This window comes from Engystomops pustulosus, chromosome 6 (assembly GCF_040894005.1).
Source record: "Engystomops pustulosus chromosome 6, aEngPut4.maternal, whole genome shotgun sequence".
NCBI classification, from domain to species: Eukaryota; Metazoa; Chordata; class Amphibia; order Anura; family Leptodactylidae; genus Engystomops; species Engystomops pustulosus.
The window spans coordinates 171,109,012-171,135,501 of record NC_092416.1 but is presented as its reverse complement, the minus strand read 5'-3'; the positions used below and the strand labels follow the sequence as shown (position 1 = coordinate 171,135,501).

Here is a 26,490-nt window from a genome sequence, read left to right as displayed (position 1 = left end):
TTACCCCATTAAACTACCAGTCCCCTTAGGTAGGGGGTCCTTCTTATGTGAAATTCACCCGTTTACCTATTAAAAAAAAAAAAATACTCCTCCATGGTCATGTGAAAATGAGCAGAGAAGAGCCATATTTTACTTGAGATGAGTCAAGTTTACAGGCTGCAGGGATGAGTCAATCCACTATCTTCTGATTTAGAGTATCTAGAAACATGTTGCAGGTGTCATATGAAAGATAAGAATCTCATCTTTCAGATTGTATCAGGCTTGTGGTTCTCTGTTCTGCAGAACCGGAGATAAACAAAAGGACAGAAACAGAATTTTTATCTGCAGCTCACATTCCCAGCTTTATCTTTAACAGTCTGTATCTCCAGTTCCGTAGATCAGAGAACTACAAACCGGATGAGAAAAGCATGTTTCTAGGTGCTATGGAGAGATGAGTAAAGCGACACTTACTCTGCAGCCTCTAAACTTGACTCATCTCAGGTAAAATATGACTCTTCTCTGCTCATTGTCACATGACTTTGGTGGAGATTTTTACATGTAAAAATAAAAGGGAATTCTAGAAAGGACATTTCATCCGCGACCTGTAAGGCTGGTAGTTTAATGGGGTAAAATCTGGTGACATGAGGATGTAGGACAACTTGCTAGTAACCTGAGACAAACATAATGATGTCCTCCAAGGCATTTAGTATTATGTATACATAGATCTTTGAATAATGTATATAAATGATCTGCATGGAGTCACACCTGCGTCATCACAAAGCATCTTCTTTGTATCAGCAGTTGAAGGTTATACTATGTATATTAGTCATGTGGAACATTAGTTAAACCAATAGGAGGCAGCCCCCTCCCCCCTCTCCCCTTGCATAAAGCTAAATCTCCTTTTAGGAATTCAGCAATTTTTACAATATACTACAATACATTTGTACTGCTGTATATTATATGAATGATCAGGCCCCCTAGGGTTCAAGCAACCGAGGGGGCAAAAAAAAAAAAAAATAGTCTTTTCAAAAAGCACAGATTAAATTCAAGTCCCTCAGACCCAAAGTGTAGTGAAGCACCACAGCGCCACCAATTGGCTGTGGTTTATCTTGGAATTACAACAAAACCACAAGAGAGCCCCTACATAATTGTCACTTATACATACATGTCACAACCCCCAACATGGAGGGGTGACTTTTCCCCAATGAATAGAAATTCATCATGGACCAATCCCAAAAGTTTTGTATTCTACAAAATCCCAAATATAGAACAAAATTTAATTTGTTCTAATTTATCATCCAACTTTAATAATGTCTCCATATGCTCAACCATTGAACGGAGATGGAAAAACACTTCAAGCTACATCACAGAGCCAGGCATGCATGTGTGTGCAGGGGGTTCTAGGGACTGATGAAGGCACATGGTCATCTTAAAAGGAAATCCTCAATCAAAACCAGGGACACTTACTCATAGATCCAGGCACCGGGACTGTGGTAATCTTCTTATATTTCGTATCCGTGGGCTCCTCCCTTCTAAAATCAACTGTTATAATTATGCTAATGAGCCTGAAGTTATATCCTAACCCCTCTGTGCTGTAGTTTCGCCGGCTGTTATACTGTCTCCCTCTGCCTGATGTAGTCTCACACAATGGGAAGGGGAAGTGCTCCTGCGCAGCGTCCAGGGATTATTGTGGGACAACCCTTATTCCATGCGGTTACAATCTCCGGGTCTCTATCAGTATTTGTATTGAATAAGTAAATATAATGAAAAAGTCATTAATATCAGTAGATTTTATTACAAAGCCATTAAAAATTGCACATTAGTACTTGATGAAATACCCATATCTAGTGCTCAACGTGTAAACAGCCGACGGGGTGAGTCTTGTAAGGAACCAATCGCTACCTCATCTATCCCTAAACCACAACTCCCTACACATGTCCCTATCTGTATCCTGGAGAACTGCATTATGTACCTTAAAGGGGTATTCTAGGATTAGGGTCTGATACTTAAGAGACTGAAGCACTTGGATGAGCACTGCGGTCTCTGCACTGCGTACCAAGAACAGCGCCGTACATTATACAGTGGCTGTGCTTGGTACTGCGTGTGCTGAATGTCGTATCCCTGCTGATCTGATATTAATAAATATAGGACCACCCCTTTAAGTTTTGGCCCTGCGTGTTCTAGATTGCAGTCAAAGAGGCGGAGCTTCTGGAATGAAAAGTCTCTGTTGCCACTTGATTGACATCCCTGAGGTTGGGATCATGACAAGCCTGCTGCGGCTCCATCTGGCGCATGCGCATTAAAGCGAGGTGCACCGGCCATTGCTTTGTCTGCGCACTAAACACATGCAGCAACGAGCTTGAGATGACCTGTAAAAATGAATTCGGGCATCGATTCAGGACTCTCTGTCCCATAAGCTCCATCTTTGTGACCACAATAAGATCATTTACGGTCAGCAAGTGCATAACACTTCATATGTGACATAATACAGTACATGGAAAGACAGATCGGGACACATCTAGAGAGTTAAAGGCATATTCCCACCTGGTAGGGCAGGATATTCCACACTCCATGTAAGAGAAGAGGTGGCTGCGCATGCGCGTCTCTCTCCATCCCCTTATATGGGAGTCCCCGGGATAGTGGAGAAGGGAAGCTTGGTTATCCTCCAAGTCCAATACCTTTACATGGAAAGAAATTGTGCACCACCTGCTTTGGTGATCCCTATTCTTTTAAAAGGGTAAACAGGGATATCCTCAGCAGTTCTGTAGATCTGAATAGAAACTGCGCATGCGTGGCCTCCTCTCCATTCACTGCTGTGGCAATGGAGAAAATTCAAATGATCCCTATTCTCAAAAAGGGTGATAATGGAGGCTTGGACATCCTCAGTAGTCCTACAGATCTGAATAGAAACAACTGCGCATGCGTTGCCATCTCTCCATTCACATCTGTGGCAATGGAAACAACTGCGCATGCGCGGCCATCTCTCTATTCACTGCTATGGCAATAGATAAAAGTCACATGATCCCAATTCTTTTAAAGGGTGATAAAGGAGACTTGGCTATCCTGGGAATCCCTATAGGTCTGAATGGAAACAATTGCGCATGCGCAGCCAACTCTACATTCACATTTGTGACAATAGAGAAAATTCAAATGATCCCTATTCCCTTAAAGGGTGAACAGGGCAGCTTGGCTATGCTGGGTATCCCTATAGATCTGAATGGAAACAACTGCGCATGCGCGGCCACCTCTCCATTCACTGCTGCGCCAATACAGAAATCAGGAGAACCCCATTCTCTTAAGGGGTGCATCCATTTTAAAAAAAACACTAAATGGGGTTGATTTAGGGAACTTAAAAGGTAGTGACAGGTTCTTCTTCAAGCGGATTGAACCTTTTGCAATAAATGTAACAAGCGCATACAGTGTCTTCGATTGTCTTGAAATTCTTAGGAAACATAAGGAATGCCTCCCTTCGGCAGTAATATGGCAGGAGTCCTTCATACCTTGTAAACAAACCAGAGTTGTGCAACATATGACGGTACTAGAAGCGAAGGATAGATGGCGCTATGGACGTACCGTGCCTTAAAAGTTTGGGATGACCTTTGCCCTGTGTAAGACATTTTGGCACCGTACCCTTGTGCGGGAGGGAGGACTTCTATCTACATGAGGTTCTCCATCATCGGATCCCAAACAGGAGGAAACGCGACTCCTGGAGAAGGCAACGGGGCTCCAGCAGGTAAACAATCATGGAGGGGCTTACCCCCCCCCCCCCCCCGGGCATCAGGGAGGGTCCTACAAACCCAAGTTTGGCAGTTTTTTCGCATGATCGGATTATGTCCTTAACATGAAAGTCAATTCCGGATCAAAAGAATCATGATTAACCCTCTCCTGACCCAAAATTGCTTCAGTCAGAAGAACGTGATCAAAGAAACCCGCAGCAGCCGCTCTTCTTCTTCTGGGACTCGATGTACTGATGGATCTGGAATTTGCGCTCATCCGGACTACTGGATCTATGCTTCAGCTCCCTGCACAGGGAAAAAGTGTACAGCATGAGCGTCCTGGACACGTAAAGCCTGCGGCATCTAATCTGTTCAATCTTAAAGGGACATCTACCACCAGACTGTATGCAAATGAGCCAGACTTCATTAACACCTATGTATCATGGAGCCTCTCAGGCTCATTTGCATACATTCCTTCATCCTGGTAAAAGATGCCCTTTAAATTACATTTATTGCAAAATAAATTGGGTGTGGGGTCTGGTTATCAGACACCTCCCCCCATCCCACTTCCAATATGATAAGGTAATCAGACATCCCCTTTAAGGATCCGCCCGAATCCTCTGTATACATAAGCGGATTGTCAGCGTTCTCTCTACGCACCGATTCAGGGAGAAGTCTGTCCATCCAGATATAAGCTCTGCCACTTATACACGTATGACCCTGTGCACACCTGACATACTTACTTAGCGATCGCCATGAACGCCAGCTCCACGTTTATACCCGTCTTTGCGCTGGTTTCCATGAAGGGAATCCCGTATTCCTAAAAAAACAAATAAAAACTATGACCACCATTGGTCTACGTACTGCGCGTCAGTTCACATATACAGTTAAAGGGACTGCATGACAATTATTCCCAAATGTCATACGTGCCACTGCCCCTTTAAGGGCCAGTTCACATCCATTGCCTTCAGGTTTCAAGTCCTTACAAGATAGGTGATCAATATCAGAATATTGGGGGTATGACACTATTTTTACTTGGCCTCTCTGTTTAATGCAAAGAAATTAGGCTGCAATACCAAGCACAGCCACTACACAACATAAGGCGCTGTGCTAGGTGAGGAATTAAGAAACCACAGCGTCTGCTTTCAGGTCGTACCCTCCACAATCTGATCCTAAGAATTGGTGATCAATAAACAAAATTACCCCAAAACCTCCTTTAACTTCCTACCTTGGCCAATGACTCCCCGTCTTCTGTTCGGACGACTCGTCCAGTTGCTATGTCGCACTGCAGCCCAAAAAGATGTAACAAATCTATGACCTTATTGTAAAGTATCATGGCAATCTTAAAGGTGATGTCATTAAAGGTAATGGTCCTAGCTCCCTAGAGGTCATAGGTCCACTCAGGAGGTTTAGGTATGGACCAGATAGAGCTACCAACTAAGACACTTTGCATAAATCTATAGTACAATTGAATAAAAGAAGATTTTTTATAATAAGTTATCAGAGGAAAAATGACTTTCTCCATTTATCAGCCTCTTTTCCTCCTCCCCCTCTCACTACTGAAGTGCAAGCTCACCCCAAGTGCTTTGTTTCCATCAGTACAGGTCAGCTTTTTACTATAATATACTATGTGATTCGGCTGAGGGAGGGATGAGACACACAGTTACAGAGGCTGCTGGAGCACAAGTTTCTATCTCACCCTAAGTGTTTTATTCCCATCAGTGCTTCTGTATAATTTCCTATATCATGCCTCTGTGTGTGAGGGAGAGGGGAGACAATCGCACATTGAGGCTGTTGGAGCTATAAAACAAGTTTCTATATCAACCCATGTGCTTTATTCCCATCAGTACAGGTCAATTATGTTCTATAACAGAGGTGGCGAACCTATGGCACTGGTGCCAGAGATGGCACTCGGAGGTCTCTCTGTGGGCACACAGGCTGTCTCAGAGGCACAGAGTTTGCCAGACATGGCATCTTCCTGCAGTCTCAGGCAGTCCAAGTAGTGCCCTGCTATTTTAAAGTGACCCATCTTGTGCTGCTTGGTCCTGTCCGAAGAGTGAAAAGGTGTCGTATTGGAGCTCAAAGATTCTGGTAGCAATACGTTTGTTACTGCCTAAATTGCTGTGTTGGCACTTTGGGAAAAGCTAATGGTTTTTGGGTCTCACTTTGGGCACTCGATCTCTAAAAGGTTCTCCATCACTGTTCTATAATATACTATGTGATTTGGCTGATGACCGATTGAAAGATGAGAGACACAGGCAAATACAGAGGCTGCTGGAGCTAAATATTAGGTTTCTCTCTCACCCCAAATGCTTTATTCACACCAGTACAGGGCAGTCTTTCTCCATAATGTCCTTTATTATACAGCTGCTGTGTCCAAATTACAGAGCAAAGACAATCGCACATAGAGGTTGCTGGAGCCAAATGTAAGTTACCATCTCACCCAAAGTGCTTTATTAAAATCAGTACATGTCAGTACAGGCGGTCCCCTACTTAAGGACACCCAACTTACAGACGACCCATAGTTACAGACGGACCCCTCTGCCCACTGTGACCTCTGGTGAAGCTCTCTGGATGCTTTAATATAGTCCCAGACTGCAATGATCAGCTGTAAGATGTCTGTAATGAAGCTTTATTGGTTAACCTTGGTCCAATTACACCAAAAATTTTGAAACTCCAATTGTCACTGGGACAAAAGAAAAAAATTTGTCTAGAACTTCAATTATGAAATATACAGTTTCGACTTACATACAAATTCAACTTAAGAACAAACCTCCGGACCCTATCTTGTATGTAACCCGGGGACTGCCTGTACTTCTCTATAATGTCCAATATAATCCTGCTGCTGTGTCCGAATTACAGAGGAAAGATGATTGCACGTAGAGGCTGCTGGTGCTAAAATGGAAATTTCTATCTGACCCGAAATGCTTTATTCCTATCTATACCTCTTTATAATGCCTTATGTAATTCTGCTAATGCTTAGGAATGTTTTAGTGATAGGGGTCTCTACTTTCTGTGTGCAGTGTATGGGAGATCTCATAGTAGCTAGTCTCCAACCACCATCTCAGAGAGAGGGGAAAACTGCTAAATAATGCAGAATATATACCATATAATGGGCAGATCTAGTGGTGGTGCTACGGTGGACAAGTGATTTATGCAAAAAGTTTGTTCATTCTTCTTTGTGCTAATGATGATGTGGGGCCTACAGGACACAGAGTATTAGAAATGAATGAAGCTCTGCTGCAGACTACTGCAGCGGGCGGCAGGAAGTTACAAATACCTTGTTCCCGAGCAGCATGATGACCACATCCTTGTGAGCGTATTCATGCACCTCCGTGAGCCAGGCCTAAAAAAATGTCACAAAGTAACAGAAAAACACAACCTGACATCAAGATATCCAAGACATTGTGACAGGACGAGGGGTAGGACACAGTACACACAACATCGGGGCGTCCTGTACACCTACTACCACCAGGATTCCTACACAGGGTGTACACAGACCGGGTAGTAGCCATTATGTTTTTTTTTTTTTTATATATTAAACCCACAACCCCTCCCCCCCCCAAAAAAAACACCATAAAAAAATTGGGAAAATTTGAGCAAATTGTGGTAAAACTGTCCAGTTGCACAAATTTTCATACTTTTTTGGCTAAATGTAATCAGTCTTCAGGTGTTCGAGGACACGGACGTACTAAAGGCCTTCAACACAGCAGGGAAAGCCCCACCCACTTTCAGTTAACAGGCCACGTTGTTTACACATTGGCCACGGTCAGTGGGTGTGGCCTCACTAGGGGGATGCGGTCGGTACTGCATTGTAAACGCTTTCTCTGAAATTTCAATCAACCATAATAAATTATGATAATCATATTTAAGATCTAGGATATTTAAGGAAATCTACCATCAAAATCCATTATGACAAACCAGGGACATTACTCATAGATCCAGGCACCGGGACTGTGGCATCTTCTTATATGTGTTATTCGTGGCCTCCTTCCTTCTAAAATGAACTTTAACATTATGCTAATGAGTCTGAAAGGCTGTGGGGGGCATTACCAGAGCCCTTCCAAGACGGTGCTTCACACAGCGGGAGCACATCTTACCCTCAACCCTGCTCCCTCAGCACTTCCCCCTCCATCTGTAATCTCACACAGTGGGAGGGGGAAGTGCCCCTGCTCAGTGTAACAGCCTCACTCATTTATGGAGCTCAGGTATCTCCCATTCACGGTCTATGAGAGTCAGAGATATCCAAAGCTCCAAGTAGTATCAAATGGAGAGGCAGGGCACGTGCTCCACTTCCTGGGACCCCCATTCTCCTGATCACTGAGGGTCCCAGTTATCAGACCCCCAAGATCAGATTGTCATCTCATATCTTGTGGATGGGGTAACAATCAAACTTCAAGTGATTAGTCATGGTCATCTCCTTTAAATAATTTTGGGTGACTGTCCGGGTTAAAAAAAAAAAAAAACTTATTTTCACTGTATTCTGACTTGCAGGAGAAATGAACCCAACTAAGACCGATGCCAAGGGGAGAGAACCTATAAAGAGCGTCTCTTGTGTTGGAGGACCCAGCATGTCCAAACAGTATGAACTGTGTAATACCGCACTCCCCCTGCGGAGGCGCTGTAGGGAAAGCACAATCTAATGAGGATTGTATCAGTAAGAAATGGACTGAATACCAGTCTAATACATGTAATACACACCACAGGTAAGGACTGACTAGACAAGAAGCAGAGGTAGGACATAAACAGGTTAAGTTTTCGGATAATTTGGTTACATACACGGATGTTGTCAAATGATGTCTTGCTTGTGATGTCATATAACAGGAGCAGAGCTGGGGGGTAGGAGAGAGAAGTTACCAGCACCGGTCATGGTCTCCATCCCTCCAGATCACCCAGGAGATCACCTACCCTGCGCATCCCGGTAGTAAGCGTGGGTGACGCTCCGGAATCGCTCCTGCCCGGCCGTGTCCCAGATCTGGAATTGTGAAATATTAAAACAGACATTCAATATTGTATGATCCTCAGATTAGTCACAGATCAAGGTCCGACCAACGCTGAGGCCTAAGCAGGTATGTAAGACATTTATAGAGACATCTGCTCAGCAACAGCATAAAACACACTGCAATAGTAATGGGAGGGAGGTCACCCGTGTAACGTGATAATAACCCCATCAAATCCATCCAGGGACACTTAGTCATATATCCAGGGACCGTGACTGTGGTAATCTTCTTAAATTTGTTACATGGTCACCTTCCTCAAAGTCAGGTTTTAAAATTATGTCATTGAGCCAGAAGGGCTCTTGGGGGACGTTACCAGAGCCCCTCTGTGCTGTAGCTTCACAGGCAGTTTCACTGTCTCCCCTCCCCCCCTCTGACACAGCAAAAAGGGGGGAGAGGGAGTGCCCCTACAAAAGTATAATGGTATGTGAAGCTAAAGCACAGAGGGCTCTGATAACACCCCCAGGAACCCTTCAAGCACTTTAGCATAGAAGGAAGGAGGCCATGGATAACAAATATAAGAGGATTACCACAGTCACGGTGCCTGGATCTATGAGTAATGTCCCTGGTTTATCAGGATGGATTGTGATGGTAGATTTCCTTTAATATCCCATTACTATTTCCAACATTAGCAAGGCCAAGAATGACAAAACGTAGCCTCTAGTTTCTCAAAGGAGTAATGAAATGATATGATCATTTCTTCCTGCTCTATAACATGCTACCTGCGGATAGGACACTGTACAATCTGCTCAGCTCCTCCTGCTCTATAACATGCTGCCTGCAGATAGGACACTATGTACAATCTGCTGCGCTCCTCCTGCTCTATAACATGATGCCTGCAGATAGGACTTTATGTACAATGTGCCCAGCTCCTCCTGCTCTATAACATGCTGCCTGCAGATAGGACACTATGTACAATGTGCTCCGCTCCTCCTGCTCTATAACATGCTGCCTGCAGATAGGACACTATGTACAATCTGCTCAACTCCTCCTGCTCTATAACATGCTGCCTGCAGATAGGACACTATGTACAATCTGCTCAGCTCATCCTGCTCTATAACATGCTGCCTGCAGATAGGACACTATATACAATCTGCTCAGCTCCTCCTGCTCTTTAACATGCTGCCTGCAGATAGGACACTGTACAATCTGCTCAGCTCCTCCTGCTTTATAACATGCTGCCTGCAGATAGGACACTATGTACAATCTGCTCAGCTCCTCCTGCTCTATAACATGCTGCCTGCAGATAGGACACTATGTACAATCTGCTCAGCTCCTCCTGCTCTATAACATGCTCCCTGCAGATAGGACACTATCTTTTTTGGTATAAGAATAGATGTATATAATCTTAGAGCACAGACAGAGATAAAATCAAGAACCAAAATAAACCATTTCCCCCCTGTGGCTCATAGTATAAACTCTTCATGTCTGTACTTATGTGACGCTTCATCTATCAGTTTATTTCCGGTATTTTACACTTGTTGTGAAAATAGAACTTTTAGAATTGCAACATTGTGACCCCTGTCATTATTATGACTGCCACCTGCTGGCTGGTTGGTATAATGCAATATTCTGAATCTGGGAATCTCCATCATATAAAGTAGCAGATTTAAAGGGGTTTTCTGGGTGGGGCTAATTTTAGAGACTGTGCACCTGTGCTGACCCGACATTCGGGTGCCAGAATCGGAGGTGCTCTGTATATGGGCTCTATGTGGTTATATGCAGGATGATGTAAGATATATCACCACTGCAGAAGATATAGGACCCTAGTGGTCACCCGGGGAGGTCCTGTACATCAAGGTCCTAGCAGACACAGGTTTTACGTAGATCCTTCCCTTATCCATATTAATCCGAGTTTGGAGAACACGTCCGATTCACTTACCTGGAGCTTCACCTTCAGTCCATCCACAGTCACCACCTTATTCTACAGAAGAGAGAGAAGAAGAAGAAGAGATCCAGTACTGTCCACATGGACCGACACTTTACTACGGAAAAACCTGCAGGTGGGAACACTGCCCTATCATACAATGGTCCGTTACTTTATTCTAAATAATGTCTTATTATATAAATATTTGAATACATTTTATTACAAACTTTATTCAAAGTGATAAAATGTAAATGTATCAATTATATGTGTTGTTTTGGTTGTTTCTGTCTGTTGTATTGTTATTAAAATTTACAAATAAAGGGGGAAAAAAAAAATCATAAAATAATTTAAAAAAATAATACAAAATTAATTACAATAATTATATAAAAAACATACAATAATAATATAAAATACAAAACATAATAAACTTGTATAAAATAAATATAAAATAATATATATATATATATTTATTATTTTACAGAAGTTTATTTTATATTTGTATTATTTGATCATCAGTCCTGAAGAAATAAATATATAATAAAAGAATAAATAATAATATATTGTTATATTTTTATTTATTATTTTATAAGTTTATTTTTTTACTTTACTATAGATGTATTTTTGTATCATTTGGTGATAATAATATATTCTCCTTATCCACCCCCTGGCACATCACATAAAACCACGAGATGCTGCCTTGGGAATGCCACGGGATTGATAGGGGAATATACATGAGCAGGAGAATCCAGACAATTTGGTGGAGATTTGCGATAGATAATCGGATGTGCCCCAATCGCCACCTGGGTAACCTGGACCTGTAAAGAGAACCCTCCCGCTAAGTGTGATGTCACACATGGCGTTATTGGTCCGTTTTTAAGCATGCGTTTTCAGTCCATTTAAAAACGCATCCGTTTTTGACAGTTTTCCATGCGTTTGACTGCCCACAACCCGTTTTATCTATTAAGATGATTTGGAAAAACGGACAAAAACGTGGGTTTTTTTAAAACGAATGCATTAAAACGGACTGAAAACAGGACCCTTAGGGTAAGATAAAAGCGAAAACATACGACCTTGTAGGTGAAGCGTCCTGCACCCTACTGAGAAATATCCATTGTCATTTTATATTTAAATGAGCGTTCCGGTGCACAATGGGAGTGACCACAAGCTCCAGTGCACACTCCCTCTTTCCTAGTTCCACAAGTTAAGTAGATAACTGCCAATCATAGCTGAGTGGGAGGAGCTAGGCAGTGAAATTGGGCTTGTAAGAACACCGGATTTTGTGGCCACGCCCACAGTGCACTAAACTGCTAATTTGCAAATAAATAAAAATGAAGATTTTTCTACATTCAGCCCAAGAAAGACACAGTTATGATACAGGACACTTCATCTACAACGCCAAATGTTTTGCTTATACGCGAATGGGAGCGGAGAGGATCCCTTTAAAGGTTTAACCCCACAGGATCCACAGAGAAAGAAGCAGAACACCAGAAATTGAGCAGAACATAAACAAGCAGCCGCCTCCATCCAAGTGACCAGAGAAAATCTCTGCATAACAAGAAAATGAGCCGTGACCAATCGTCCGGAGGCGCATAATGCGCGTCTTATGTGATAATTGTCTAGTCACTTAAAGGGGCTGGAGGAGAATCGCAGCGAAATGGAGCCTTTAACACAACCAGTAACCAGGAACAGAGACAGAAGAGCGGAAGCTGCAGGAAACCCACACACTGACTCCCATTGTATAGGAAGGGAAGGGCACCGAAGGGTTAAAAAACGCAGAAGAAGATAAGACATCAGAGAACAAAAGAAGCTGGAAGTATAAGAAGCCGGAGGAAGGTGTGATGTCAGCCGGAGGAACGCCCTGTCACTGGGCCATCACTGGGCCGCGCACTAATGGAGAACGCTCACCCGAAAATCAATGCCCACAGTCGCCAGGAAGGCGCCCGAGAGAAACGCGCCATCTTTAAACTGGACGAGAAAACACGTCTTTCCTACACCAGAATCTCCCAGGAGCATCACCTGCGGGACAAGTAAACACCTGTTAGGTATAGCAGAAATCTGAGCGCCCGATGTCACCACTAGGGGGCCGTTCTGTACACAGATCATGTCTACACATCACATCCTACACTGCAGATGTCACCACTAGGGGGCCGTTCTGTACACAGATCATGTCTACACATCACATCCTACACTGCAGCCTGCAGATGTCACCACTAGGGGGCCGTTCTGTACACAGATCATGTCTACACATCACATCCTACACTGCAGCCTGCAGATGTCACCACTAGGGGGCCGTTCTGTACACAGATCATGTATACACATCACATACTACACTGCAGATGTCACCACTAGGGGGCCGTTCTGTACACAGATCATGTATACACATCACATACTACACTGCAGATGTCACCACTAGGGGGCCGTTCTGTACACAGATCATGTATACACATCATATACTACACTGCAGCCTGCAGATGTCACCACTAGGGGGCCGTTCTGTACACAGATCATGTATACACATCATATACTACACTGCAGCCTGCAGATGTCACCACTAGGGGGCCGTTCTGTACACAGATCATGTATACACATCACATACTACACTGCAGATGTCACCACTAGGGGGCCGTACTGTACACAAATCATGTCTACACATCATATACTACACTGCAGCCTGCAGATGTCACCACTAGGGGGCCGTTCTGTACACAGATCATGTATACACATCACCTCCTACACTGCAGATGTCACCACTAGGGGGCCGTTCTGTACACAGATCATGTCTACACATCACATCCTACACTGCAGCCTGCAGATGTCACCACTAGGGGGCCGTTCTGTACACAGATCATGTATACACATCACATACTACACTGCAGATGTCACCACTAGGGGGCCGTTCTGTACACAGATCATGTTTACACATCACATACTACACTGCAGCTTGCAGATGTCACCACTAGGGGGCCGTTCTGTACACAGACCATGTATACACATCACATACTACACTGCAGATGTCACCACTAGGGGGCCGTTCTGTACACAGATCATGTATACACATCACATACTACACTGCAGATGTCACCACTAGGGGGCCGTACTGTACACAGATAATGTCTACACATCACATAGTACACTGCAGCCTGCAGATGTCACCACTAGGGGGCCGTTCTGTACACAGATCATGTATACACATCACCTCCTACACTGCAGATGTCACCACTAGGGGGCCGTTCTGTACACAGATCATGTATACACATCACATACTACACTGCAGCTTGCAGATGTCACCACTAGGGGGCCGTTCTGTACACAGATCATGTCTACACATCACATACTACACTGCAGCCTGCAGATGTCACCACTAGGGGGCCGTTCTGTACACAGATCATGTATACACATCACATACTACACTGCAGATGTCACCACTAGGGGGCAGTTCTGTACACAGATCATGTCTACACATCATATACTACACTGCAGCCTGCAGATGTCACCACTAGGGGGCCGTTCTGTACACAGATCATGTATACACATCACATAGTACACTGCAGATGTCACCACTAGGGGGCCGTACTGTACACAGATAATGTCTACACATCACATAGTACACTGCAGCCTGCAGATGTCACCACTAGGGGTACGTTCTGTACACAGATCATGTATACACATCACATACTACACTGCAGCCTGCAGATGTCACCACTAGGGGGCAGTTCTGTACACAGATCATGTCTACACATCATATACTACACTGCAGCCTGCAGATGTCACCACTAGGGGGCCGTTCTGTACACAGATCATGTATACACATCACATAGTACACTGCAGCCTGCAGATGTCACCACTAGGGGTACGTTCTGTACACAGATCATGTATACACATCACATACTACACTGCAGATGTCACCACTAGGGGGCCGTTCTGTACACAGATCATGTTTACACATCATATACTACACTGCAGCCTGCAGATGTCACCACTAGGGGGCCGTTCTGTACACAGATCATGTCTACACATCACATACTACACTGCAGATGTCACCACTAGGGGGCCGTTCTGTACACAGATCATGTCTACACATCACATCCTACACTGCAGCCTGCAGATGTCACCACTAGGGGGCCGTTCTGTACACAGATCATGTCTACACATCACATACTACACTGCAGCCTGCAGATGTCACCACTAGGGGGCCGTTCTGTACACAGATCATGTCTACACATCATATACTACACTGCAGGTGTCACTTTGTGGACGGATGAAGGTGCTGGAGGGTGACACTTGGAGGTTTGGATCCATCCATGCCCGGAACTGATACATTTTTGGAGGTAGATTCATCACATTCTGAATTATTAGTGAATGTTATTGTTAGTCAGTCTATATGTACACACAGGAGCGCTCAGCCCCTCCCTGATGGAAAACATGAAACTGGACACCTCACACCTGCCACGTCCCCGGCCCACGCCTCACACAGCTACACGCGGGACGGGTGACAGCACCTAGCGGGACACATCCTGCTCTATATGCATCTATACACAATAGGCCCCCGGCTGGTGTGATGATGTGGGGACCATGGTATAGGACAGTCACCACTAGTAGTGATAGGAGGATACACTGCCCCCTGCTGGTGTGATGATGTGGGGAGCCATGGTATAGGACAGTCACCCCTAGTAGTGATAGGAGGACACACTGCCCCCTGCTGGTGTGATGATGTGGGGAGCCATGGCATAGGACAGTCACCACTAGTAGTGATAGGAGGACACACTGTCCCCTGCTGGTGTGATGATGTGGGGAGCCATGGCATAGGACAGTCACCACTAGTAGTGATAGGAGGACACACTGTCCCCTGCTGGTGTGATGATGTGGGGAGCCATGGTATAGGACAGTCACCCCTAGTAGTGATAGGAGGATACACTGCCCCCTGCTGGTGTGATGATGTGGGGGCCATGGCATAGGACAGTCACCCCTAGTAGTGATAGGAGGATACACTGCCCCCTGCTGGTGTGATGATGTGGGGACCATGGTATAGGACAGTCACCCCTAGTAGTGATAGGAGGACACACTGCCCCCCGCTGGTGTGATGATGTGGGGGCCATGGCATAGGACAGTCACCACTAGTATTGATAGGAGGACACACTGCCCCCTGCTGGTGTGATGATGTGGGGACCATGGTATAGGACAGTCACCCCTAGTAGTGATAGGAGGATACACTGCCCCCTGCTGGTGTGATGATGTGGGGGCCATGGCATAGGACAGTCACCACTAGTAGTGATAGGAGGACACACTGCCCCCTGCTGGTGTGAAGATGTGCGGACCATGGTATAGGACAGTCACCCCTAGTAGTGATAGGAGGACACACTGCCCCCCGCTGGTGTGATGATGTGGGGGCCATGGCATAGGACAGTCACCCCTAGTAGTGATAGGAGGATACACTGCCCCCTGCTGGTGTGATGATGTGGGGACCATGGTATAGGACAGTCACCCCTAGTAGTGATAGGAGGACACACTGCCCCCTGCTGGTGTGATGATGTGGGGGCCATGGTACAGGACAGTCACCTCCAGTAGTGATAGGAGGACACACTGCCCCCCGCTGGTGTGATGATGTGGGGACCATGGTATAGGACAGTCACCCCTAGTAGTGATAGGAGGACACACTGCCCCCCGCTGGTGTGATGATGTGGGGGCCATGGCATAGGACAGTCACCCCTAGTAGTGATAGGAGGACACACTGCCCCCTGCTGGTGTGATGATGTGGGGACCATGGTATAGGACAGTCACCCCTAGTAGTGATAGGAGGACACACTGCCCCCCGCTGGTGTGATGATGTGGGGGCCATGGTACAGGACAGTCACCCCTAGTAGTGATAGGAGGACACACTGTCCCCTGCTGGTGTGATGATGTGGAGGCCATAGTATAGGACAGTCCCTCCTAGTAGTGATAGGAGGATACACTGCCCCCTGCTGGTGTGATGATGTGGGGGCCATGGTATAGGACAGTCACCCCTAGTAGTGATAGGAGGACACACTGCCCCCTGCTGGTGTGATGATGTGGAGGCCATGGTATAGGACAGTCACCCCTAGTAGTGATAGGAGGACACACTGCCCCCTGCTGGTGTGATGATGTGGGGGCCATGGTATAGGACAGTCACTCCTAGTAGTGATAGGAGGACACAATTCCCCCTGCTGGTGTGATGATGTGGGGTCCATGGTATAGGACAGTCACCCCTAGTAGTGATAGGAGGACACACTGCCCCCTGCTGGTTTGACGATGTGGGGGCCATGGCATAGGACAGTCACCACTAGTAGTGATAGGAGGACACACTGCCCCCTGCTGGTGTGATGATGTGGGGACCATGGTATAGGACAGTCACCCCTAGTAGTGATAGGAGGACACACTGCCCCCTGCTGGTGTCATGATGTGGGGGTCATGATATAGGACAGTCACCCCTAGAAGTGATAGGAGGACACACTGCCCCCTGCTGGTGTGATGATGTGGGGGCCATGGTATAGGACAGTCACCCCTAGTAGTGATAGGAGTATACACTGCCCCCTGCTGGTGTGATGATGTGGGAGCCATGGTACAGGACAGTCACTCCTAGTAGTGATAGGAGGACACACTGCCCCCTGCTGGTGTCATGATGTGGGGGTCATGATATAGGACAGTCACCCCTAGAAGTGATAGGAGGACACACTGCCCCCTGCTGGTGTGATGATGTGGGGGCCATGGTATAGGACAGTCACCCCTAGAAGTGATAGGAGGACACACTGCCCCCTGCTGGTGTCATGATGTGGGGGCCATGATATAGGACAGTCACCCCTAGTAGTGATAGGAGGACACACTGCCCCCTGCTGGTGTGATGATGTGGGGGCCATGGTATAGGACAGTCACCCCTAGAAGTGATAGGAGGACACACTGCCCCCTGCTGGTGTCATGATGTGGGGGCCATGATATAGGACAGTCACCCCTAGAAGTGATAGGAGGACACACTGCCCCCTGCTGGTGTGATGATGTGGAGGCCATGGTATAGGACAGTCACTCCTAGTAGTGATAGGAGGACACACTGCCCCCTGCTGGTGTGATGATGTGGGGGCCATGATATGGGATGACATACTGCCCCCTACAGACCTCACAGATATAATTTAGATGAAAGCCTCCCCTCTAGGCAATACCAGTCATCTCTGCACAGGGGCCAGGGGTTTCCCGGCATTTCTCAAGTCTTTGTAGTTTTTTTTTCAATGCACTGAGCGAACAGGTTTTCTAAAGTGCTGCAGCCCCCCGGTGTGGGAGCGACACTAAAAATCTACAGCTAAACTGGAGAGTGTGAATGTTGCTGTATAAAGGTCCAGTGTACAGGAGCAGCTGGAGGTGTATATTAGTGTGTATACTAGGTGTATATTAGGTGTATATTTAGTGTTGTTGCTAAGCAACACAGACCATAGCAGGTAGGTGACAACCAGATGCCTCATGCTTTACTGTAGGTGGGGATATGCTGTCCTCAATCACAGGGGGTGTCCATACGTACAGTGATATGACCACATCACGGCCTGATGACATCACAGGTGTCGGTGACACCCTACATATAATCTATGACAGCCTGATGACATCACAGACAGTTAATTGACCAAATGCAAATGAACACAAGATGCCTGATGACATCACAGGTGACTGTGACCACACATACATGGACTGCATCCATGTGATGACATCATCCTCGGTTCTGTGACCACTGGGGCTGCCCGATGACATCACATGGAGGTCTATGACTATACAGAGACCAAGAGGGTTTGCCTGATGACATCACAGGTAATCAGTGACCACATACAGATGTACATGAGCAGCTCTGTGACATCACCGGTAAGTCTATAACCGCACACAGATGAAAAGCTGGTGCCTGATGACATCACACCCAACTGTATGACCACCTATAGATGAACAGGAGTTTCCTGATGACATCATAGCAAGACTGGCTGATGACATCACATGTATTCATTGCGCAAATATGCATGAACAGCAGCTGCTTTATGACATCACAGAGAAATCTGGTTGTCTGATCACGCATCTCTGTGACCAAAATAACGAACAAGTGTTGTCTGATGATGTCATAGCCAGTTCTATGCCCATCTACAGATGCACTGGGGCTACTTTATGACATCACAGTGATTACCTACAGATGCTCGATGACATCACTGGTAATACTCAGAGCACATAGACAGCAGCTGCCCGATGACATCACATTGTAACATCACATGTCGCTCTACATTATAACAGCGATTACGTCACGAGTAGCTCTACTGTATAACACTGATGACGTCACATGTAGTACAGGGGGGTGTGGCCGGACAGGACCAGACACTGTTGGGTGACACATGACCTGCGGGCACCTCTCCTGACCTCGATAAAGTGTCCGCAACGCAACAACCCTCTCCCGATTCATCCCTGATCCGCTGCTACTCCAGCAGTACCGCACAGTGTGAACGCGGATTGCTCTGAAGTGACGCGTTACTAGTTCCCAGCACACACACAGCACGGCACCTTGTAGGTCAGGTCGTAGAAGGCGCTCGGGGAGCGGCTCAGCGAGTTGCAGGTGAGCGGGGAGCGCGGGACTCCATTCAACATCTCCGACATGTTACCGGGGCACAGGAGAAGCCCAACCAGGAACTGGGCGGAGACTCATCAGCCTTCACCGAAGGAGGGGGCGGGGAGTCCTCACACCACGCCCATATCCTTAAGTATCTCCCGCCCACACCCTTACAGCTCCTACGCTAGTCCTTTATTGCGCCCCGCCCATTTTATGTTTAAGTCCCGCCCTGTGCGATGAGTTCCGCCCTAGTGTGTACACAGCCACCTGTTATACCAGACACAAGTGACCTCATAATGATGTGTCCAGCACTGGCAGAGGTAATGCACACAGTGATGTCACAGTACAATAATAATACACACAGTGATGTCACAGTACAATAATAATACACACAGTGATGTCACAGTACAGGGATAATACACACAGTGATGTCACAATACAGGGATAATACACACAGTGATGTCACAGTACAGAGATAATACACACAGTGATGTCACAGTAGAGGGATAATACACGCAGGGATGTCACAGTACAGGGATAATACACGCAGTGATGTCACAGTACAGAGATAATACACGCAGTGATGTCACAGTACAGGGATAATACACGCAGTGATGTCACAGTACAGAGATAATACACGCAGTGATGTCACAGTACAGGGATAATACACACAGTGATGTCACAGTACCGAGATAATACACACAGTGATGTCACAGTATAATAATAATACACACAGTGATGTCACAGTACAGGGATAATACACACAGGGATGTCACAGTACAGGGATAATACACGCAGTGATGTCACAGTACAGAGATAATACACACAGTGATGTCACAGTACAGGGATAATACACACAGTGATGTCACAGTACAGAGATGATACACACAGTGATGTCACAGTACAGGGATGATACACACAGTGATGTCACAGTACAGGGATGATACACACAGTGATGTCACAGTACAGAGATAATACACTCAGTGATGTCACAGTAGAGGGATAATACACGCAGGGATGTCACAGTACAGGGATAATACACACAATGATTTCACAGTACAGAGATAATACACAGTGATGTCACAGTACAGGGATAATACACACAGTGATGTCACAGTATAGAGATAATACACACAGTGATGTCACAGTACAGAGATAATACAAACAGTGATGTCACAGTAGAGGGATAATACACGCAGGGATGTCACAGTACAGAGATAATACACACAATGATGTCACAGTACAGGGATAATACACACAGTGATGTCACAGTACAGAGATAATGCACACAGTGATGTCACAGTACAGGGATGATACACACAGTGATGTCACAGTACAGGGATAATACACACAGTGATGTCACAGTACAGGGATAATACACATAGTGATGTCACAGTACAGAGATAATACACAGAGTGATGTCACAGTACAGGGGTAATAGACACAGAGATGTCACAGTACAAGGATAATACACACAGAGATGTCACAGTACAGGGATAATACACATAGTGATGTCACAGTACAGGGATAATAGACACAGTGATGTCACAGTACAAGGATAATACACAGGGATGTCACAGTACAAGGATAATACACACAGTGATGTCACAGTACAGAGATAATACACACAGTGATGTCACAGTACAGAGATAATACACACATTGATGTCACAGTACAGAGATAATACACACAGTGATGACACAGTACAGGGATAATACACACAGTGATGTCACAGTACAGGGATAATACACACAGCGATGTCACAGTACAAGGATAATAGACACAGTGATGTCACAGTACAAGGATAATACACACAGTGATGTCACAGTACAGAGATAATACACACAGCGATGTCACAGTACATATACATGCAAGTGATAGTCAAAAGTAAATTCCATTGATGTCTGATGAAGCTGTGTATGAGCTGATGATGCGTAGAATTAGGGGACGGAGTTATATACATGTGACATACACACAGCAGATTGATCTGTGTTATCTGTATATATTCTGCGCAGATAATCTCTTCTCACAGTCACATGGAGGGAAGGAGAAAAACCGAAACACAGAGATGTTAATCAAAGACATAAAGAGGAACGTTCCCCTGACATGTAACATACAAGAGGAAGTGACAATGATGGAGCTTTGTTGTTGGCTTTGTGTGGCCCCTCTGTTATTCCTCCGGGAAGTGTCTGTATCCATTACCACTAGGACAGTGCGATACTCCCAGATTAGGGAAGGGTAACATCCAGTTGTTAAAATTGTAAGATAATTGTCTCCAAATTTGACTTTGGTTCTAAAATAAGGTCACATCCTCAAACTACTGCCGGAACTTATTTCAAGCCAAAACTTTCCGGATTTCATCACTTCAATGCTGCCCCCTACTGGCTGCTTTCATAAGTTCCTCATAGTTGGGGATAGAGACAGGATAGTTCCTCTGGTCACATTGATGATGCGGCTGCTGTAAATGGCGACTATATTCTGCGGATACCGCCGTTACGTGAATCACTCACATTGAAAGGAAGGTTTTATCCAGTGTATCAGAATTTTTTTTTTTTTATTTCGTTTAGTTATGAGAATTTAAACTATAGACATTAGACCTCCAACCAGTGGCTGTCCAGCAGACTACAACCCCCATCATTCTCATTTTCAGGGTCATGTCTGCTTCTCTTACCGTGAATCCGATCCCCACTGTGGACGTGAAAGATCCCGGGATGAATTTTCCCTGGTCAAATTGTACGAGCAGCGAGGTCTTTCCCACGGAGCTGTCTCCTACCAGGATCGTCTGAGAAGAGAACAAAAGGAAAAAGGCAAAAAATTGAAAAATATTCATTAAAATAATAACTTTAAAATGTATCTTGTTTTATGTGGTTTCCCAGGAAATGACATTGACATCAGGAGCCAACTCTAGGTCAGGGGCTCCTATTATTTTAAGGGCTTTTTCCAAATTAAGCAAATTTTTGCTTAATTCCACAGAATGGATTAAAAACTTAATTAAAAAAATGAATTCTCATCTCATTTATCCTAAGCCCTGCAGTTCCCATTCTATGGTTTAGCAGGTCCCCCCTGCTCTATGCTTCATGATCCTGTTGCAGGATCACTGGTTCATCACTGGTTGCAGGATCACTGGTTCATCACTGATTGCAGGATCACTGGTTCATCACTGATTGCAGGATCACTGGTTCATCACTGGTTGCAGGATCACTGGTTCATCACTGATTGCAGGATCACTAGTTCATCACTGATTGCAGGATCACTGGTTCATCACTGGTTGCAGGATCACTGGTTCATCACTGATTGCAGGATCACTGGTTCATCACTGGTAGCAGGATCACTGGTTCATCACGGATTGCAGGATCACTGGTGCATCACTTTGATTGCAGGATCACTGGTTCATCACTGGTAGCAGGATCACTGGTTCATCACTGATTGCAGGATCACTGGTTCATCACTGATTGCAGGATCACTGGTTCATCACTGGTTGCAGGATCACTGGTTCATCACTGGTTGTAGGATCACTGGTTCATCACTAGTTGCAGGATCACTGGTTCATCACTGATTGCAGGATCACTGGTTCATCACTGGTTGCAGGATCACTGGTTCATCACTGATTGCAGGATCACTGGTTCATCACTGATTGCAGGATCACTGGTTCATCACTGGTTGCAGGATCACTGGTTCATCACTGGTTGCAGGATCACTGGTTCATCACTGGTTGCAGGATCACTGGTTCATCACTGATTGCAGGATCACTGGTTCATCACTGATTGCAGGATCACTGGTTCATCACTGGTTGCAGGATCACTGGTTCATCACTGATTGCAGGATCACTGGTTCATCACTGATTGCAGGATCACTGGTTCATCACTGATTGCTGGATCACTGGTGCTAACTGATGGAGTAGCAAGTCGAGTATGCATCCTGCCACTCCTTACAATACTAAGTAAATGGTGGCAGTTGGTGAGCACAGCACTCGGTTATCTCCTTTAGACAGTGAATGAGAATGCCATAGATAACTGAGCGCTCTATGATGATAGGGGATAACAATCTGAATTGTGGGGGTCCCACTGATCACAAGTTCTCACTTACTGATGGAGCAGCAAGTTTAGTATGCAGTTGGTGAGCACAGCGCTCGGTTATCTCCTTTAGACAGTGAATGAGAGCGCTAGAGATAACTGAGCGCTGTGCAATTTCTGACACTCATATTGTAATGAATGAGGTGGCAGAACGCAAACTCAACCTGATGCTCGACCCAGTAGTGAGAACGGGGCCCCCTTCTTGTGATCGTCAGAGGTCTCAGCAGTCAGATCCCAACCAATCATATTGTTATCCCCTGTACTATGGATAGTGGATAACAATAACACCTGTTACCACCCATTTACAGAATAATTAGCGGACGCTAGTAATAGGGAAGAATGTTGCCATAACAACTGGTAAATATTCCTGCTACCTTCATTGTCGTGCACAGATTTTCCTTTATTGAGACGTCTCACCAGATCTTCCTTTTTTTTTCTTTTATACCACGATATGTGTGTATTTATACATTGATGTGGCAGAGCCAGGCCAGCAGTGTAGCAGAGCTGTGTGTGATGTAGTTGGGCAACCTGTATATTCAGGTGGTATCCCGCGGCCTGAGCCAGGGTTAAATGAACCCATAGGTGGATGTCATCGGTGAGCGGAGGGTCTTCTTGGCCGACAGGGAAATCTATCATAGTGTATGAGCCCCAGTGATCAGTAGTGGGGTGCTCAAGTCTTCTAGAGGGGGCATGGCCACCCAAACCACCCACCAAATATTATATTATTATGGGAAAATAAGAATAATTCCTTTAATTCTATAGCTTGTCACATCAATCCCTTTCCCCAATGGTCTCACAATCTAATCATCCTACCTGTATGTTTTGGAGTGTGGGAGGAAATCGGAGGACCCAGAGGAAACCCACACAAACACGTAGGGAACATACAAACTCTTTGCAGATGTTGACCCTGGGACTCGAAGCCAGGTCTCCAGCTCTGCAAGGCTATAATGCAAACAACACTGAGCCACCGTGCTGCCCCTTCACCCATGAAATCCTTCTATATCTGTTCATGTTCATGTACACATTTCAGGACCTTTGAATGTCCTCCAAAATTCCTGTAACTGCAAGATTGAAAGCAGCAGAAGGGACACATCCCCTGGAAGCTGATTCTAGTCCCATATGTAGGAAGTGATTCCAGACTTGTAGGGTTTATAATATCCATACAGCCCAGGGCCCATGGCAGTCTGTGATATATTTATCTTATATTATCTCGTTAAGGTGTAATCAGGGCGCCACAGGTGAGCTCTAGCCTAAGGGTGCTCCAGTAAGGTGGTAGAGTGTGTGGCACCCTATGCCCAGAGGTGTAATATGAAGCTAGTGGGCCCCAATCTATATCAGATCCCCGAGGGATGAGTAATGGTCACCATATCTGGTGGTCAGCTAGAGAAGAGGGAGGCCCCATAGGTGCCATATATCCAATCTACATTCTATGTATTTGTGGACATGACATGGCCAATATTTTTGGACATCTGGCTACACACTGTGCCCTCTGTAGGATGGCGCCCATCAGTATCCTGGAGTATGCGCCTCCTACATGGTGATGAGATACTTATGAGGTAGAACCCTACTATATGGCTCCATAGACGTCTATGAGATGATTCCATTCCCCGTCCTCTCATCCTACCCACCTTGTGCTGGAGGTCCTCGTCATAGCTGGAGATCACCTCCGCCTGCTCCTCCATTGTCCGTCTCCTCCGCGGCTCTGCGCACGCCAGTCACACGTACATCTTCTACGTATCACACTTGTGTCTCCGGTAAAGTGAGCAGCTCTGCCTGCAGACGACGTAGGAGGTGGATGTGATGGAGGAGGGAGGGGGATGCTATTCCCATCTGACTCTTACATAAACCGCGCCAGGAATGGAAGGAAAAGCTGCGAAGATTCATCTTCACGTGTCCTGGGGATCATTACCCAGTGTGATAGGTTATACCATGTATATTATGTTATTACATTGTGTATTGTGTTATTATATTGTATATTATGTTATTACATTGTATATTATGTTATTATATTGTATGTTATTACATTGTGTATTATGTTATTACATTGTATATTATGTTATTATATTGTATGTTATTACATTGTGTATTATGTTATTACATTGTATATTATGTTATTACATTGTATATTATGTTATTATATTGTATGTTATTACATTGTGTATTATGTTATTACATTGTGTATTATTACATTGTATATTGTTACATTGTATATTATGTTATTACATTATATATTATGTTATTACATTGTATATTATGTTATTACATTGTATATTATGTTATTACATTGTGTATTATGTTATTACATTGTGTATTATTACATTGTATATTATTACATTATATACCATATATACTCGAGTATAAGCCTAGTTTTTCAGCACAAAAAATGTGCTGAAAACCCAAACTCGGCTTATACTTGAGTAAAAAAATTATAGGTTTTACGAGGTTTTTGTGGTAAAATTAGGGGCCTCGGCTTATACTTGGGTCGGTTTATACTCGAGTATATACGGTATTATACTATTACATTGTATATTATATTATTACATTGTGTATTATGTTATTACTATGCAGTATTGCTATTACATTGTATCTTCTTCTCTCCTTACTGTACAATCCAGCTTCTTCTTCTTATGATTAAATATAACCCGACATCTTACATCATTAACTCTTTATATACTGGCTGCCCGGATACAAGATACGTTTCATGTATCCTCCCTCCCTGCATAATAATCCATGGACTAAATGCATTTCCCCGGACCAATATACCGGAATAAACTGGAGATAATGCAGTTATTGAGGGGAAATGAGGACAAACATCCATTACTGTGTACAGTGTCTGCTCATCCGCTGCATTATACATTGCGATCCGATCCAAACAAGTAACCCCAGAGCAACATTATTAAAAATGGGTACCATTAAGCGCTGGGTTATTTAATAAAAGCAAGTGATGTCACAGTACAGAGATAATACACACAGTGATGTCACAGTACAGGGATAATACACACAGTGATGTCACAGTACAGGGATAATACACACAGTGATGTCACAGTACAGGGATAATACACACAGTGATGTCACAGTACAGAGATAATACACACAGTGATGTCACAGTACAGGGATAATACACACAGTGATGTCACAGTACAGGGATAATACACACAGTGATGCCACAGTACAGAGATAATACACACAGTGATGTCACAGTACAGGGATAATACACACAGTGATGTCACAGTACAGAGATAATACACACAGTGATGTCACAGTACAGGGATAATACACA

General features: G+C 44.9%; 1 protein-coding gene across 3 annotated transcripts; it reads right to left on the bottom strand.

Annotated features, from left to right (window-relative positions):
• Window positions 1–1,754: 1,754 nt before the first annotated feature.
• Window positions 1,755–25,056, bottom strand: RAB37 (RAB37, member RAS oncogene family). Of its 3 annotated transcripts, XM_072112384.1 has the most exons (10): window positions 24,839–25,056; window positions 21,809–21,919; window positions 12,465–12,575; window positions 10,575–10,616; window positions 8,604–8,670; window positions 8,475–8,527; window positions 6,976–7,041; window positions 4,924–4,980; window positions 4,439–4,515; window positions 1,755–4,001 (listed from the first exon to the last, which is right to left on the bottom strand). In XM_072112384.1, exons 1-10 carry the CDS (start codon window positions 24,890–24,892, stop codon window positions 3,899–3,901), a joined length of 741 nt encoding a protein of 246 aa, XP_071968485.1. In that variant the 5' UTR covers window positions 24,893–25,056; the 3' UTR covers window positions 1,755–3,898. The 3 variants fall into 3 exon arrangements, with proteins under 3 accessions (XP_071968485.1, XP_071968484.1, XP_071968483.1); XM_072112383.1 differs by lacking the exon at window positions 12,465–12,575 and having other exon boundaries at window positions 24,839–25,051; XM_072112382.1 differs by lacking the exons at window positions 21,809–21,919; window positions 24,839–25,056 and adding an exon at window positions 19,092–19,303.
• Window positions 25,057–26,490: the final 1,434 nt, after the last annotated feature.